The following is a 17,352-nucleotide window of genomic DNA, read 5'->3' on the forward strand; positions in this document are numbered from 1 at the left end:
GGTTGGGGCTCCTGTCTTCCCATGTAGCCGGAGCCGACTGAATCTGCATCACCACCATGTGCAGATGGTGCCCTCCTGGGCTACAGTGCCACGGTGGGAGGTCTTCTCAGGTTTGTAAGCTGACCTGAGAAGCTGATGGCGGCTGATGCAGATGCCTCTGTGATGTTACTTTGGTTGTGTTGGGATGGGTAGACTGACTTTTGAAAAGCAAGCTTTGTAGGAACTCTGCTGGATGAGGGTGTTTGCAGCCCCTCAGGCTCTCATTGGCTAGCATACTCTTACCAGCAGAAGCATGGCGCCTAGCATCTTGTAACTCAGTTACATGGTACATAAGCTAGATTGACCAGTTTGACACCACTCTTAGGTGGAGAGTACAGAGCAATGCCATGCAGCAGCACACTTCACAAAGGACACAGGGTGTGGTGAACATGGGCCTCAAAACAGCCCAGGTGCTGAGGACTGGTGTGCCTGAACAAATGGCTGCCTGGCTCTCTATGGTGCCTCTCACCCTTTCCTATAAGAGCCGGAGAATACTTGGGTCAAGCCCTGGCTCAGCACCCAGCTCCTGCCTCCCTCTCATCTCCATGGGGATCATCAAGCTAAGTCCAGCCAAAGTGTGCAGGCCGGGCTTTGTGTGATGAAGGATTCTCAGTTAGACATCAACCATGGAGTTCAGTCGTGTGTCTTCGAGCGCAGTCATGTGACTTCATCAGTCTCTTGATAAATCTCTGTGTGACATGTCCTTTGCCTCTCATCTGTCTGCAATGTCCACGTCACCTACTTTCCACCTCAGGGAGCTGGGGTTACAGCTGTCACCTTCCCAAGCCTGTGATAGACTCATGGAACTAGCTTGTGTTTGCTTTCTTCTTATCTTCCTGTTGTTTAATTTTTTTTCTCCAAGTTCATTACTTACTTCTCTTTAATATGAACTTTTTGTAGGTCTAGGGATGTAGTTAGATGGTAGACCATTTGCCTACCACGAATGAATGAGAAGGGCTACTTCAGGACTGAAGGAGAAGAAATATATATGACTTTTTTTGTAATTTAAAATATTTTCTGCAGATGAGGAAAATGGTTAGGTATTTTTAAATTTAGGAGCTAGTATGTTATGTGATAAGACTGTTTGTCTTTGTGACTCACGTGTCCAGGGTGCTTGTCCCAGTTAAGGTTTCTATGATGGTGACAAAACACCATGACCAAAAGGAACCTGAGGAGGACGGGGTAATTTCAGCTCATAGCTCACAGCCCATCAGCCAGAAAAGTCATGGCAGGAACTGAAGACAAGAACCTGGAGGCAGAAAACGATACAGAGGCCATGGACGAATACTTCTTTCTGGCTAGCTCAGCCTGCATTCTTATATACCTGCCCAGGAGCACCTGCTCTGGAGTGGCACCAACCACAGTGGGCTGGGCCCTCCCTCCCATGTCAATCACTAATTAAGAACATGCACTACAGGCTTGCTGACTGGTTAGCCTGGTGGGAAAATTTTCTCAATTGCTGAATTGTTAACCCAAGATCTATGTACAACCCCATTCTCTTGTAACCCTAAGATTACCTACTGAGTTGTTAAGATGGGATCTGTAGATACATCCCAAGCCTCACATACCCCTGAGACCACATGCTGAAATTTGTAAGTGAATGGGGAGAAAGTTCATAGTGGTTATCAGATCTCAAAGGACTCCATGATTTAAGATTACAGTTGGGAGCCACTGATCCGAGACTGCCAGAGGAGCCTCATTTCTCCCCTTGGGCTGGAAAGCTATGTTTTACTAAACTGAGTAAACTCTCCCAGGAATGGTCCCACCCTGCTGTTTGAGATCACCACAGGCACTCACAGGCTCCCAAACTCTCCTCCTCATTCATAGACCAGAGTCCTGATAATTAAAGTGTGTAGTTTTTCAAGGCTTGGGATTGGCTTGGGATAATTCTCATTAGCCAGACAGAGGCTTAAGAATGGCTGACTGCATTGTTTCACACCCATAGGGCCCCTGTCAACTGGTGGTCTTGGGTCTGGCCGAGTTCTTCAGCTTCCAAGAGGTTTTATGTTTCCTTTCCCTCCTGTCAGCTTCATGAGTCATGTCCAAACACAGCAGAGAAAGGACCTCGACTGACTCCCTCCCTCCCGACAGCCTCCTGAATTCTTTCTGTCCACCCTTTGGAGTCTAAAGCCACCTCATTTCAGTTTCCTACAGACAGCCTCTGAACTGAAGTTCACACACACAATGAAATGGAAATCTACTCCTTTGATGCCTTTTCAAGCTCTCTCTTCTCAGATGGCATGTCCATTTAACTAGGAATTTTAGCATTTTAAAGGGAAATGTGAAATTAAAACTATGCACATCTCAGTAAGACTCAGAAAAAGCGAACTAGAATCAAAATGGGTACCCTTTGAAGACCTTGATAGCCTGCCTGGAGGGACAGCCTGGCTGGAGGAGTTTCCTATTTGGAGCCATCTTTCAAATGATACAGGTTTTACATTTAGTTTAGTTGCCTGTTTGAAGGTTCTTTCTGTGTATGGTTTGAATCGTTGGGCCTTACGAGTTTAGAGCTCAGCAGTAGATCTTGAGCTCTGGGTTCCTCAGTCAGTCAGGGCAGTGGGCTCCACAGTTGGCAATACATGCTAGGTTGGTTAGTTTCTCTCATTGATGGTGTAAGCTAGACTGGGGCTCCATTTCTGCATCATCATCAGTGTGGCATCTGGCATTGTGTGTTGTCAGCCTGGCATCTGTGACATTGTGTGTGTTGGCTCAATCATCTTGAAGATCATTTTATGTTGAAGTGTTAGCAACATGGATACTGACTCTGGTGAATAACTTGTTCACTACTGAGAGGGCTCAGTTGCTCCCAGCAGCAGGAATGCCCTTGGGAAACTGGGTAAGAGGCCTGAGCCCCGGGCCTCTTCTCCATGTGCTGAACCACCTTGCTGCAAGCTGCTAATGCAGTAGCTCTGAGACTGAGCTGCTCATGTTTGAACTGTGTGCTGCTCCTTAATCATCCCTGTTGCCCTCCATTTCTGTGCAGATTGCAGCCCCCCTCCTGAAGAGTCCAGTCCAGGTACGTGCTTTGCGTTCGAGGCTCCGCTGCTGTCTTTTAAATGCTCAGGTAGTGCTTGTAGCTCAATTATCAAAGGTTGTTTTGTGTTCCTGTAGTTAGGAGACTATTTCAGCACTTCCTTTGTCTGAGGTGGGACTGGGGACTATGCCTGAAATGGCCACCAGGCACGCTGTGCTTTTCCTCTGCACCCTGAACCCTTTGTACTTGGTTTATTTCTGAGTGCACTGGGCTTCCTGTGGTGGGCGATCTGATTTAGAAAGCTACGTGTTTGTAGATCTTCCTTGTACACTCATTGGACTTTTGCACGAAGCTCTTGAAAGCACAATTGGATGATTCGTGTCCACTGGGAATGTGGTGGTGCAGCTTCCTGTGGCAGCTTCTGAATGCGACACAGCTTCAGAACTCTTATCAGACATTGGGTTGGGCCTTAGCTGGGATTATTGTTGAAAATTTCCCTGGAGAACTTAAGGCCCCTGATTCTACCTCAGTGGTTTGCGAACTTCATTCTTGAGCTAAATCCTGGCCATAGCCTGCATTATAACATTATATTTATTGTCTATCACCTGTTTTCAGTTAGTGCTGTGGAGACCTTTTGGTTCTCCTGTTCTATAAAGACTGTGGTAGATGCACCAAGCCCTGATCTAGTTCCTGACAGGCTTCCTATATACAGCTTGTGGTTTTCTCACAGTGTGCATGCGCCTTTCTCCCCAAACAGATTTTTACTTAAAAATCAGCTAGATGATCATACCAAAGATTGCATATTTCTGAGTAGGTATAAGATGGAAAGACACCTGTGTTACATCTAGAGCACAGCAAGTGATGGGCACAGGATTTACAGAGAGCCATTTCTGCCCACTGGCATGGTGTGCACCAAGCCAGTGTCTAACCAGGCTCATCCTTCCTCCCCGTTTGCTTCGTAGTCCTTGTTCTCCAAACATCAGTGTAGCCGCCTTGAGTGGGTCTTAGATCCCAGGGTCATGGAGGAGCCTTGGGGTCACTCAGTCTTAGTGGATGCACAGCTAACCCTGCTCTTCACTTGTCTGGTGTCTGACTCAGCCAGAGCCTTCAGATAGTGGGTTTCACAGAGCCTCAGTGATGTGGTAGTCTGGGGTCCATGGCCAGTAGTGAGAACCAGAGAAGGTAGCCTTGTGAGCCTGTGGTGGGAGTTCAGGCTTTTTCTCCACTCTGGTTTCTATCAGCACCCAGAAGATGCCTGGTTTATAGAACTCTTATCCTCTTGGGAAGCACTGGCAGCTTTTCCACATTGATGTTAGAAATGGTTCCCTGCCACGAGTCCTGTATTAAATACACACAGTCCAGAGGCTGGAGACATTGATTCTTTGATAGGAGTAAAGTGCTCACTGGGCACTCATGAGGATCTGAGTAAAAAGCCAGGAGTGGCAGAGCATGTCTCTAAGCCCAATACTGGGGAGGAAGGTAGAGACAGGCTGGTCCCAGAGCTTGCTGGCTGGTCAGGAGGTCAGGCAGTTAGTGTGCATCAGGCTCACGGAGAGAGTAAGGGGCTGGGGGTGATAGAGAGGACGATCAACATCAACTTCTGATTTCTACCTGTGTACAAATGGATGCTCACACCTACATGTGAGGACATAGATGCATATACTACACAAGCATACAGACAAACATACAGACACATACTCTGTCTCTCATTTCTTGTTCACACTAATGGGTTAATTTTTTTTCTTTTTAAAGCAGCCTATAGGTGGAAAGAACACTTGAAGCTGCTACCTAAAGTAGTGTGGGCCATGGGCTGTCAGGCAGCAGCTGTCACCAGGTAGCAGGTAGCTGAGGAGTTTGCTGCAGAAGTGGGACAGCTGCAGCACATGGGACATTGCTTAGCTGACCTGATTCAACAATAATAAAACAATATAAAAGTACTAGTCATCACTGTCTTTCCTTTTGAGGTAGCACATTGAAAACCCTTCACCAACTCCAACATCCCAGCCAGCTCTAGGTAGATACAATGTGCTACCATTGAAATCAGTTTGGCTTGGAATTGTTTTAACTTGTGTTTCTACTCATATGTAAAACACGTAGTACTCCCATCTCCTGCTGCTTGCTCAGTAGAAGCAGGCTGACTACTAAAGATACCGGCTCTGAGAGTCAGGCAGATGTACACAGATGTCCATTCTGTTTGTGTCTTGGGATGGCTCTCAGCCTCCACGCCCATGTCCTCTCTGTGTGGAGAAGACAGGAAGGTTTGAGAAATGCTGGCAATGGTGGTTGATGCCTTTACTGGACTCCGGCCATCCAGCCTTGCCTGAGACTACCTGGGAAGATGTCAGATCACCCTCTTGCAAGGATCAAACCACCCGTTTTCCAAGACAAGTACTGAGTGCCTTTTAGCCATTTCTTCTAGACTCCTCTTTTTCTAGTTTAGCATATAATTCATTGGTATATGAATTTCGTTGTTTGTTTGTTTGTTTGTTTGTTGGGTTTTTTTTTGTTTGTTTTGTTTTGTTTTGTTTTGTTTGAGACAGGGTTTCTCTGTGTAGCTCTGGCTGTCCCGGAACTCACTCTGTAGACCAGGCTGGCCTTGAACTCAGAAATCCACCTGCCTCTGCCTCCCAAGTGCTAGGATTAAAGGCGTGCGCCACCACTGCCCAGCAATGAATTTCATTTTTGGAAAAGAGTAGTTAAAGTTAAAAAGTTGTGCGAGGAGTCTTGGCTTGGTTGAACAAAACAGCTTGTCTACGCTGCTTATTTTTAGGTTAAAATAACCATGGTTATCCTATGACTTGTGTAAACGTGATGATTGGAAAAGCAAAGTAAAGATGGCTGCATTTGACCTGAGCACTGCAGTGCTTACTGAAGAGCAGTCTTTGCAGGACAGGGGATGCTAGGTTGCTTTTATTTTTTGAGGTTGGATATTAGTATGTAGCCCAGGCTAACCTTGAACTTGTTATCCTTCTGCCTCAGCTGCCTAGGTTCTGGAGTTACAGGCATACATTACCATACCCAGCTATGACGCAAGACTCACTGACTTTACCTTTCCCAATAATGTGCTATAACCCCCTGGTTTTCATTGCCCATTTCTGGCAGAATCTGTTCTTAGAGTTCTTTAAAGAAGCAGGACACTTGGTGCCTGAGGAGTCCAGAGGGAGAGTGTGGTCTGGGCATCTCTCTGGTATTCTCTCTGATTTTCCCAATAAGGTCCCGTGTGACGGAGGGGTCAGGGCCTTGCCTGTGTCGGCCACTACACAGCAGCCAGGCCTGCAACTCATATTTTCCACTTCTTAGTCCAGTGTTCTTTGTCACTGTGTCAGGTTTGCTAAAGACCTTTCTGTCTTAGATTCTAAATTTAAGCCTGGCCTTTTTCCCATTACAGACAAAACCCTTGTCCACATATAGTGTGCCTGCATATCCAGTTAGATCATTTCCAACCCCAGACTGTTCTGTGTACTGAGGCCGGCTGCAGAGTGTGGGCAAGTTCCTCTACACATTCTTGGGAGTTCAAGTGCTAGCCAGATAGCAGAAAAGCGAGCAAGGCTCCCTTCTCTTCCTCTCTGGCAGTGCAGGTGCTGGTCTGAGGCCTCCGCAGCATGGACTCTGTCCCTCAGGATGTCCACTGCCTTGAGCTGTTTGGAGTTATGCTTCCCAAGTAGGGATGTGTTGAAGCCTATTTTTGGACATGCCACGTCTTCTCTCTTTGATGTCTTCCAAGAAGGGAGGAAACAAAGGCAGAACCAAAGCTGCCCCTCGTGCTGCTCTGCCCCTGTGGGGCTCTTTTTAAAGGGTTATTTGGGTTCGGGGTTGAAGTTTCCATCCATCTCTGAAAGAGCTGAGCTGGAGATAGCTGATAACAAGCAGGGCATGGCGGTTGAGGGCAGTAAGAGGAGATGGGTAGAGGCATCACCTTGCTGTGGGAAGGGCCGTGACATACATCCCGTCTGTGGGCTTCCTTATGGACTTCAGGAACCACCATGCTGTGGATGGAGCTTGCTCCTCTTACACATGGGATGTTTCTGGACCTGCAGAAACATCTTTGCTGTTTCCCTCAGCAGCTAGTTTGGAATATTGGGAAGGGTTCCTAGGAGCTGTAGGGTAAGTGGTAAGTGCTGTATGTGGACAGTGCCAGAGCAGAACTGATTTCTTACTCAGCAGTTCAGGTAGAGGGGCAGACAGATGGATGGAGCAGCATTGGCTCTGGGCAGAACTCAGTTCTGCTTTTCCAGGCCGTGTGGTGGGGAAAGCAGGGTCAGGAGGCATAAAGGGGCTTGGGGGTATGAGAGGAAGGGTGGGGCAGTGGTTAGGGGCAGGTGGTATGCTGCTTTGCAGGGCCTGCTTCTTGAAGCTTCTCTTCTGAATGCTAACAAGCCTCTCGCTCATGTGCAGGTGAGTGGAGCGAGGCCCTTTACCCTCTGCTGACCACCCTCACAGACTGTGTGGCCATGATGAGCGACAAGGCAAAGGCAGCCATGGTCTTCCTGCTCATGCAGGACAGTGCCCCCACCATTGCCTCGTACCTCAGCCTGCAGTATCGCCGTGACGTCGTCTTCTGCCAAACGGTAAGGCTCCAGAGGACACAGAGCAGTCATATGCACCTTCTACCTCAGAAAAAAACGGTTGTGAACCAAGCAGGTGGCCATGTTTCGAGACAAGGTTTCTCTGTACAGCCCTGTATAGCCCTGGCTGTCCTGGAACTCACTTTGTAGACCAGGCTGGCCTCAAACTCAGAAATCCACCTGCCCTCTGCCTCCCGAGTGCTGGGATTAAAGGCGTGCGCCACCACAAGTTTACTTAGAGAGGTGCAGGAAGGATCCCGCCTCATTGATGAGTATTTGTTTCAGTTGAAGTGCCAGCTCTGACAGGATTGCCCAGCACCAGGCAGGCCAATGGCAAACGCTTCTTTGTCACCCTTTTCTTCTTCTGTACAAGGAATGTCATTGAGGGCCGCATGGATTGGCCAGTGCATTTGAAAGAGCAGGCATTCAAGTTCTGTGGCTTGTCACAGGGCTCCATTTAAGATTTTAGTTATCACTCAGGGCAGAAGATTGCGATTGCTCTCTGAGTCAAAAGATGTTAGCAATAAACTAACGATGAGAGCAGCTGGGTGGGGCTGGTTCTATGGAGTTCCCCTGCTGATGCTTGGAAGCCTGTTTATCCCACAGAAAACCTCCCTTAGGGAGGGTTGGTGTGGTCTGATGGGCCCTTTCCCTGTGGGGGATTCTAAGCTTCCATAAAGTTTCAGTTCAGGCATGAGCCCAGTCCAAGCCCACCTTTGTCAGGTGCCACAAACCTGTAGCCTTGGATTACTGTAGTCTTAGAGCCAGGGCATCCCTGGATCCCCAGCCCCCAGTCCTCCCCGAGGGATAAGACATATTGCTGATGCCCCTTAGTAGTGGGAATAAAGAGACTAGAACATGGAGAGGAAGACCCGGTGTTCACACCGTCACCCTGTTTCCTCCACAGCTGACAGCCCTGATCTGTGGCTTTATCATCAAGCTGAGGAACTGCCTGCACGACGGTGGCTTCCTGAGGCAGCTCTACACCATCGGCCTTCTGGCCCAGTTTGAGAGCCTGCTGAGTACCTACGGTGAGACCCCTAGCCCAGGGCCACAAAGGTGGTTCCATCTGAGCCTCTACTGGTCCTTCCTTCCAGAGGTTAAATAAGTTCAAACATTACTAGGAAGTGTAACAGAGAGCTAGGTGCTGGGCCTGCACAGTTCTCATACCCCAGGGTATGCAGTGGTGATGTTATAGTCCTTGAACGTCTTTCTGATGAGCATGGATGAGGACTTGGGCTGCTTCTGAATTGTTCCCACTAAAATTTTTGGTGCAGTGACACCTGTATACTGCAGACATTTATAATTACATGAGCACATTTCTGTAGCTGAGAAGGAGAGTTGCTGGGTCAAGGGGAAGAGGACCCCCAGACTTGTTTTTTTGTTTGTTTGTTTTTGTTTGTTTGTTTTTCTTAAATGTATTTCTTCCAAGAAGGTGAAAATGGACCATTTAGAAAAAGTACTTGTTCATCTTGGGATTATGGGTTCTTGAAGAGGTACCCACCCAGTGGAAGGAGGTGGTCATAGCAATGTTAGTGTACTGTTTGTGTTCCCATCCTGGGAGAGCTAGTGTGGGCCTTTGAGGTTCTGTGCATAGGAAGCTTGAGAAGGGCAGTGCCCGTTTCTGCAGCCACATCTGCAGTGTTGCTATGCAGAGTCTGTCTCAGAGAACATCTTCCCATCGATGCCCTCGGGCCCCTGTTCACAGATGTCCTGAGGACAGCGGCAGGCCTTGATATCACCCATCTCTGATTCATTTCAGGAGAGGAGTTGGCCATGTTGGAGGACATGAGCCTTGGAATCATGGACCTGAGGAATGTGACCTTTAAAGTCACTCAGGCCACTTCGAATGCGTCAAGTGACATGCTGCCGGTCATCACAGGAAACCGGTAAGATCATCTAACACTCTGCCAGCAGCCGGGCATCACTGTGTCTGTCTCGTGGGACACATGCATCTCTGTTCTTTGCTTTTACTCCTTTAGAGCATTGCGTATAGCCTTCCCAGACCCATACCAATCCCATAATTTCTCCTTAAAGGTCTGAGTGGGCATTGAACCACACCGGCCAGGGCATCACCCAGGGCTCTGAAGTATGCTTTGGGTCTGTCCTCTACTCTCAGCGTCCTGACCTCACCCCACTTTGCATTTCCTCTCTCCACTAGGGACGGCTTTAACGTGCGGATCCCTCTGCCAGGCCCACTGTTTGACTCCCTCCCCCGAGAGATCCAGAGTGGCATGCTACTGCGGGTGCAGCCTGTCCTCTTCAACGTGGGCATCAATGAGCAACAGACACTGGCTGAGAGGTGTGTGCCGGCGCCTGCTCAGCTGGGGTTCAGTGTCCATGGAGCTGGGGGTGTGAGCCCACCTCAACTTGAGAAGTACACTTGTCACTGGGAGATAGTGTACTACTTGTAGTGGAGCAGGGCAGGATCAGAGTGGCATGTTAGGTAGGTCATACTTCTGCCCATGGGTAGAAAGGCTGTGAGGGAAATGTGAGGATTTTGCTGAAGAGGCTGGGCCCCAGGGCAGTGCTGTGGAGCTGGAGAGCTGGAGCAGAGTGTGGTGTGTTCTGAGAAGGGCTGGCTGAGCGGGGGCAGGTATTGTGGAACATAAGTAGACTGTGGTCTCAGCTTCTAGATTGGACATGTAGGTAGGTCAGTGCCTTCACCGAACTCAGGACAATGCAGAAGATCAAGTTCAGAGGAGATGGTAACTGGGCCTGGCTGAGGCACCAGTCCAGGAGACAGAGCCTCCCTGAGGCAGTAGCTAGAAGAATCTACTTTGTGGAGAGTGGCTTATGTGGGAGCTGCATCTGGAGGTGTCCCAGGAGGAAGACTGGCATTCCCTGCATTCTGGAAAGGACAGAGACAAACCCGGCACTGTGAGCCGAGAAGCGGGTGGAGTCGAAGAATGGGCAGAACTGGCTTGGCTTGGTTGCTTGTTCCAGCAGCATGATAGCAAATTTGCTTTGTTTCTGATGAGGGAAGACTTCACAGAATGGAAACCTCCCTTAATCCCAGGAGCAAGTGCCTACTACACAGAGAGCCATGTGGGCAGCAGGGTGAATATCTGTCTTGAGCAGGAGGGAATACGGCCTTTGAGGAGAATGCTGGCAGTTTATAGAGCAGTGTGGCAGCAGGCTGGGCTGAGGGCCTGGGTCTCAGACTGCACAATGGCAGGGCCTCCCCCCCCCCCTTTTGTTTATTTACCATTTAGCACCTTCCATGCATGTAGCATCCACTGCTTACCTCAGGCATTTGGTGTGGTCATTCTTGCAACAGGTAGTGGGCACAGGCTAGACCTATCTGATGAGGAAAGAGGGAAGGCCCCAGGCCAGCCCAGAGGACACTTAGTGTTCACACGGCAGAGTGACTTCAGACCCCAGCAGAATGTCCTTGGTTCCTTGACCAAGCCAGCTCAGTCAGTCAGCAGGGTCTCAAGGAAGGGAATGAGGGTTAAAGAAAGAAAGAGACAATAGACAACATTATGGTATGACCCCAGCACGTGCTCAGGTGGGCTTACTTTTTTCTAGTCTGCTTTTATATCATTCTAGGCACATACAATGTCCGTTCTAAGGCACAAACAAAGCATAAACAAGGGTCCTGAGGTCACTGCTCCTAGGGACTTATCAAGATGATAAAGATACAAAGAACACATTCCTCAGCTGTATTTTTCTTGGGCTTACTTCTTTGTCTTAGCCCAATGTCAGATATTCTTGCCAGTTTCCTAGAAGCAGCTCTAGAAGCTCTCCACAGCCCCTGCTCTCCACAGCCCCTGCTCTCCACAGCCCCTGCTCTCCACAGCCCCTGCTCTCCACAGCACCCCTACTGCCGTCCTCTTTCCTAGGTGCCTTTGAGGGAGGAAGACATATTACATATTTACATATAAGATGAGAGCCTGTGACACACATGTGGCCTTTCAGCCTCTAAGCCTGGTGCCTTAGGCCATTTTATTGTTGCTGTGACAAAATACCTTTAATGGGATAAAAAACCATAAGAAGTGAAGGTTGGCTCGTGCTTCTCTTGTTCTCTCTCTAGCCCTCTTGCTCCCTTTCTCCCCCTCTCTTCTCCCCTCTCTTCACGTGGCCATGGCTGTCCTCTGCCTCTTTACTCTTTCTTTCTCTCTCTCTCTCTCTCTGCCTTTCTTCAGTAAAGCTCTAAAACCATAAAAGAAAAAAAAAAGGAGTGAGGGTTGGCTTTGGCTTGTGGTTGCAGAAGTCGCTGTCTTCGTTGCTCCTCGGCCTGTTGATGGCAAGGCAGAAGATCATGGTGTAGCAATCACAGTGGGGCAGAGCAGCATACCCTATGATGTGCAGGAGACAGAGCAGAAGGGCCAGAAGACAAGGCTGACCCTTCAGAGATGTGCCCCAGTGTCTGCTTCCTCCAACTAGGCCCCAGCTCCTCAGAGAGATTTAGCTGGGAACTCATCACTGAATCCATCAGGATCCGGTCACCTCTTACGAGTGCTCAGAGCCGAAGTCTTCCATGTGAACTTGCATGAGACAGACTTCTTCTGAACCCTGTTCCAGTGTACCCTTAGGCAGGCCTGTAGTGAGATTCAGCGGCCTCTGCTTGAGAAGTTCCTCCCTAATGCTTTAGAGATGGCTTCAGGAAGGAGAGAGAGTTGGGGTTTAGGTTTGCAGGTTATCTACTCGGGAGAATAAATCCTCAAGATGTCCTTCAGCTTTCAACTTACTGATAATGACATGGCCCTTCCACTGATGTCCTGATTCTCCCCAAGGTTTGGAGATACGTCCTTACAAGAAGTTATCAATGTGGAGAGCTTGGTGCGGTTAAATTCCTACTTTGAGCAGTTTAAGGAGGTTTTGCCGGAGGACTGTGAGTATCCCTTTCCTCGGAATGTGCTCCACACTGCCCATGCAGCCTTCATTTTGGATGCCCGAGCTCCAGCTGTTTTCTGACCTAAGCACTGCCCAGCTCATCCCACTGCAGTGTTGTGCACAAATCCTACACGGATGTATTAGAGGATTCCTTCTCTGCCCCTCATATGTGTTTGGGACCCCATTCTTCTGGCTTGAGCGCCACCCAGGAAAACTTCTGCGGTGTCCTACCTCTGCTCCCCTCTTCTGCAGTTGGTCTCTCCCTCTAGACACGATGTAGTGTTTCCTGCTACTGTGCTCTGCCTCTCCCTAGCACATGCTGTGGCAGACTATGTGTACCTGCTGGGAGCACCGGGGGTGGGGGGAGTGGGGGGGAGGAGCGGGGCTTGGAGACAGTCCAAGAGTTCTGTACGAGCTCTCCGTGTATTTTTGTCCCTGGTCTATACAGTGAGATGCTGAAAAGATACTTCCTCCTGAATATTCATGGGCATGATGACCCTGCCTCAGTCTCCCAGAGGCAGTGGAATTCCACATTGTGCTGACATACAGTTCTCTGTCCTCGACATGAGGACATAGTCTAAGAGGGTTCTGGCAGCCACAGCACTGGAGGAAAACCCCAGAGTAGCTCAGCAGAGCTTTTAGCTGCTCAGGTCTTTTGAATTCATCCCAGTGAACTTCCCAAGCCTCTGCCTCTTGGGGTTCCATATAGAGCATAGACCTGTCCCTGACTGGAGAGTTTTCTCTTATGTGGGGGTAGGCTCCAAAGAGGAACAGTATATAGACTGGGGAGATAAGCAGCCTGTCTTGCATTCTCCTAAAGGTGAGATGGACCTAGACTTTAGAGCCAATGATGAAACAGTGCAGAGAACACTTGCACTGTTAGGGAGCACTGTTAGGGAACACTGATAGGGAGTACAAGGCCAAATACCCTGCACTGTCCCTGTTCACTGTGAATCATGAGACAGTATTACTCATGTGTGTATTACTGTGTGTGTCCAGGGAATGGAAGGATTGCCTGGTTGTGGACCCTGTGTGTGTATGGTTAAGAAGGGCCCAGGAGAGGGCACTGGCATCTATTTGGCAGTGCTTATTTGGGAAAAGGCTGCCTCTGCTTGGCCTCTTGGGTATGCTGGTTAAATACTGGAAGAGTGGGAGCCCCAGGAAGACTGAGTCTCACCTGCTGATGATGGGGCATGGTCCGGGGCAGAGGCATACTACAAGGTTCTCACTGAGCACCAGGTCCCCTGAAGCCAACATTTTGAGAACTAGCATATTGACACTTTTGTAGTGTTCTAGTTAGGGCTTCTGTTGCTATGATACAACACATGACCAAAAACAACTTGGGGAGAGAAAGGGTTTATTCAGCTTACACTCCACATCACAGTCTATCATCAAAAGAAGTCAGGGTAGGAACTCAAGGCAGGAACCTGGAAGTAAGAAGTAATGGAGAGGCTATGGAGGAGTGTAGCTTACTGGCTTGTCCTCCATGACTTTCTCAGTCTGCTTTCTTATAGAGAATTCAGGACCACCAGCCAGGGTGACATCACACAATAGGGTGGGCCTCCCATGTCAGCATCAGTTATCAACAAGAAAATCTACTGCAGACTTGCTCTTCTAAAACAACTCTAGCTGGTTTGATATGAAACTTTCCAGCACACAGAATGTTTCATGAGTGTCTCTGGCCTCTAGTCCCTGCCCAGACTAAACTGCAGGTCAAAAGCCACACCAGTCTTAGTGGCATCTTATTTTTACTGCTATAAGGGGACAGACAGGCTGTGAACTTGCAGGGAACTGGACCATCAGCCAAAGAACCAAGATGAACTGTGATGGCGGGTAGGGTGGGAGTAATGAACATTACCAAGGGTAGTGCTGTGGCCAGCATTTTGGAAGGTGGGCAGTTTATGGCATTGCCAGTACCCCTGCCTCACCCCCAAGAGGCACAAAAGCAGATAGATTAAGGGTAAAGTCCAGGGAATGAGAAGGTCTATAGACACAGAGGCCAGGAAGCCAAGGAGAGGCAGGCCATGTGCTTGTGAGCCCCAGGAAAGAGTCAGTGAACTGTGGTTCCCAGAACCTGACTACACCCATGTCCACAAGCCCCATCAGTGGGCAGGTAGTCACTAAAATGAGCATTGCAAGTTAGGCCAGGGAGAGACTGCAGCTGATGGGAAGTTGGGAGACCATTTTGTCTCCTCTGGATGGTGAGTGCCCTGATCAAGATGAAGCTCCCCTTCCCACAGCCTCATCAGACTCTGCACAGGCTGGAGGCTTCTTACTTGTGTGCGCCTGCTTCATGTTCTTCCAAGTGAGGATGCTTAGTAATTCTCACAGGAGCCTGTGTCACCAAAGGAAGGTTGCCCTTGCTTGGAGACTCATGTGTTTCTTCAGACATGGCATTGAGACCCTTTTCTTTAATGTGTGTGAAAAATCCCACAACCTTCAGAAGTGCTTGCCTTGTCTTTGACTTTTGTCTCAGGTTTCTTAAGTGAAGCAAGATGACCTAAGGAGGTCTTGCAAGGGCCTGGCAACTTCCGCAGTGGAAAAGGATTGATGGGGTTAGACATCCCTAGGCCGTTCAGAAATTCTTCCTTCAAGTGTGGGTTGAGGCTGCACTTGCAGAATCTCCCAAGGTTTCCATCTGCTTGCTAGTCAAGACCCATTGCTCCAAGCATTCTGCATCCCGATGTCTGTTTGGAGACCAGACAGCTTGCCCTCACTTCTTACTCACTGCCCCCTGAAGGGCCAAGAGGCTTGAGGAATTGTAGTCTTTTGGCATTCTTCCTCCAGCCTCTTGGGAAAACCAACAAAAGATAAAGTCTCTACCCTCTGACAGTGGCACTGACAGCAGGGAAGGAAATTCAGGGCTCAGATGGCCATGTCTAAATCTGCAAACACTCCCCTCTATACCCCTGCTACCGGCTGTGAAGCAGGAATACTTCTGCAGCACCAGTATCTTTGAGTGGGCCCCCTCTTCCCTCTTCTCATCCAGGTCTACCTCGATCTCGCAGTCAGACCTGCCTTCCAGAGCTGCTGCGGTTTCTGGGACAGAATGTCCATGCACGCAAGAATAAGAACGTGGACATCCTCTGGCAAGCTGCTGAGGTACTTGTCATAGTGCAGAAGAGTAACGGTGTGCCTTCCAAGAGTCACTAGTGAAGACATCAGGGAGGGGGTCACATTCCAACCACAAGGGCACAAGGAAAGGTCATCACTGCGTAAGTTCAGCAGTGTGCGAGGACACTGGACATCATTGCCCAGGTTCCTCCAACACCTGGTGGTAGACACAAGGGAAGGTCACTGCATAGGAAACATCACTGCATGCTGAGCAATGGACTAGTGCCTTCCCTCGCTGATCCATTCTTAGAATAGCATAGTGACTGATGGCTCTGCAGACGCACACACCCATTCGTGCCACTGTTTAGAGACTGTGGTCACAGACAATCGCCAGTTAGATGTGGGGGCAGCTGACCTTTCCTGTCAAGTCAGAAAGCAGGCCTTCCAGTCCTGTCGTTTCTGTTTCTAGTAGAGCTCCAGTTATAGAAGCATAGATTCAGGGGTGCAGAGTTCCCAGGAACCTTTGTATATTCCATTTCATATCCCATCCCATATGATCACCTGTGGGTGACAAAGGGTATGGGGCAGCAAAGCCATGCCACTTAGATGCTGTCCCTCGAAGCTGTTCTCTTCTTAATCTTCTTTTCCTTTTTGTATATGAACAGACTCCCAGCTAGTCAGCTGAAAAACCCTGTCAGGTCAGCTTATCATTTCATAGGTGGGGAGACCTAGCCAGAGCTTCACAGCCAGCTGCAGACCTGGGCTGGGAACCTGGCTCTGCAGATCCCTTCTTGTGGCAGGGACTGCTGTGTCTAAGAGACAGGAATCTAGGAGTGTATCTAGAAATGAAAAGACATGCCCCAGTGTTCTTGTGGTGGGAGAGGAGTTATACTAGTGTGTCCAGGGACAAGGGGACTCTGGGTGGCAGTAGCTTTCCCTGGCTGGATTATGCTGTCCTTGTGCTGAGAAGGTCTAGCATGGCTTAGAAGGGATAGCTGGTCAGGGTCAGTGTGAAGTAGTGATGCCCAAAGGTCTCTAGAAGGAACTTCTCTTGGGAAAACACACAAGGGCCAGGTTCTAAGGGACGGCGGTGGGGTAGGGTGCGGGGAGGGCAGATGAAGCTCAGGTGGAGTTAACTTAGGTTCTCATACCATCTCAGCAGGACACAAAGCTAGAGAGCCAGGCAGTCAGGCTAGGAGTAGACTTGGAATTATTTTATTGTTGGTGTTCCTGCCAGACCTGTGGCGAGCTCTGTCCCTTGAAGGTGCTGTCTTTCTGCTGGTTTTCCCTCTCCTAAGAGCCTTTTTCCTGCTGCAGGTCTGTCGCCGCCTTAACGGGGTCCGATTCACCAGCTGCAAGAGTGCCAAGGACCGCACAGCCATGTCGGTGACCCTGGAGCAGTGTCTGATCCTGCAGCATGAGCACGGCATGGCCCCGCAGGTCTTCACACAAGCCCTGGAGTGCATGCGCAGGTGAGTGAGGCTGCTGCCAGGCTGCATCTGCCCAGCCACTTGCTCTCCCTTTGCTGTGTAAACTGCAGATGAGCCCATGCCTCTGCTCCACATGGGGCCCAGACTTCCAGCACACTTGAGTTTGACCATTACTCACACTAATGGTCTGTCAAACTCAGGCAGTATTCTCTTAGAAGACTGGGGTGGGGTGGGGGTGGGGACAAGCCAGCACTCTGAACAGAACTGAACTGGCCCAGTAGAGTGATGGGCTGGCTTGGGTCAGACCGTTCAACAGTGATGGGAGCCACCTGGCTGTGGGTGGGGTTTAGAGCCCACGCTTTCTCAGCAGGCAGCTGCTTTTACATCGTATGTTTGTATGCACTGTATACTTCCAAACTCCAGGGAAGGAACTGTGTCTGCAGGTTGCACT

The 17,352-nt window shown here is 49.4% G+C and overlaps 1 protein-coding gene across 10 annotated transcripts in view; it reads left to right on the top strand.

Moving 5' to 3' along the window:
* Positions 1-17,352, top strand: part of Inpp4a (inositol polyphosphate-4-phosphatase type I A) — a 109,836-nt gene that overhangs the window by 80,713 nt on the left and 11,771 nt on the right. For 7 of the 10 annotated variants that reach the window (XM_029475146.2, XM_021170851.3, XM_029475213.2 and 4 more), the window contains 8 exons: positions 3,023-3,055; positions 7,409-7,581; positions 8,486-8,609; positions 9,341-9,467; positions 9,740-9,880; positions 12,318-12,415; positions 15,407-15,519; positions 16,789-16,943. In XM_029475146.2, coding sequence (XP_029331006.1) covers positions 3,023-3,055; positions 7,409-7,581; positions 8,486-8,609; positions 9,341-9,467; positions 9,740-9,880; positions 12,318-12,415; positions 15,407-15,519; positions 16,789-16,943 — 964 coding nt within the window. The remainder of the gene's footprint in view (positions 1-3,022; positions 3,056-7,408; positions 7,582-8,485; positions 8,610-9,340; positions 9,468-9,739; positions 9,881-12,317; positions 12,416-15,406; positions 15,520-16,788; positions 16,944-17,352) is intronic. The other 3 variants (XM_021170770.3, XM_085836395.1, XM_029475333.2) reach the window with 1 other exon arrangement.

Source organism: Mus caroli, unplaced genomic scaffold (genome assembly GCF_978045245.1).
Source record: "Mus caroli unplaced genomic scaffold, Mus_caroli_1 scaffold_1, whole genome shotgun sequence".
NCBI lineage: Eukaryota > Metazoa > Chordata > Mammalia > Rodentia > Muridae > Mus > Mus caroli.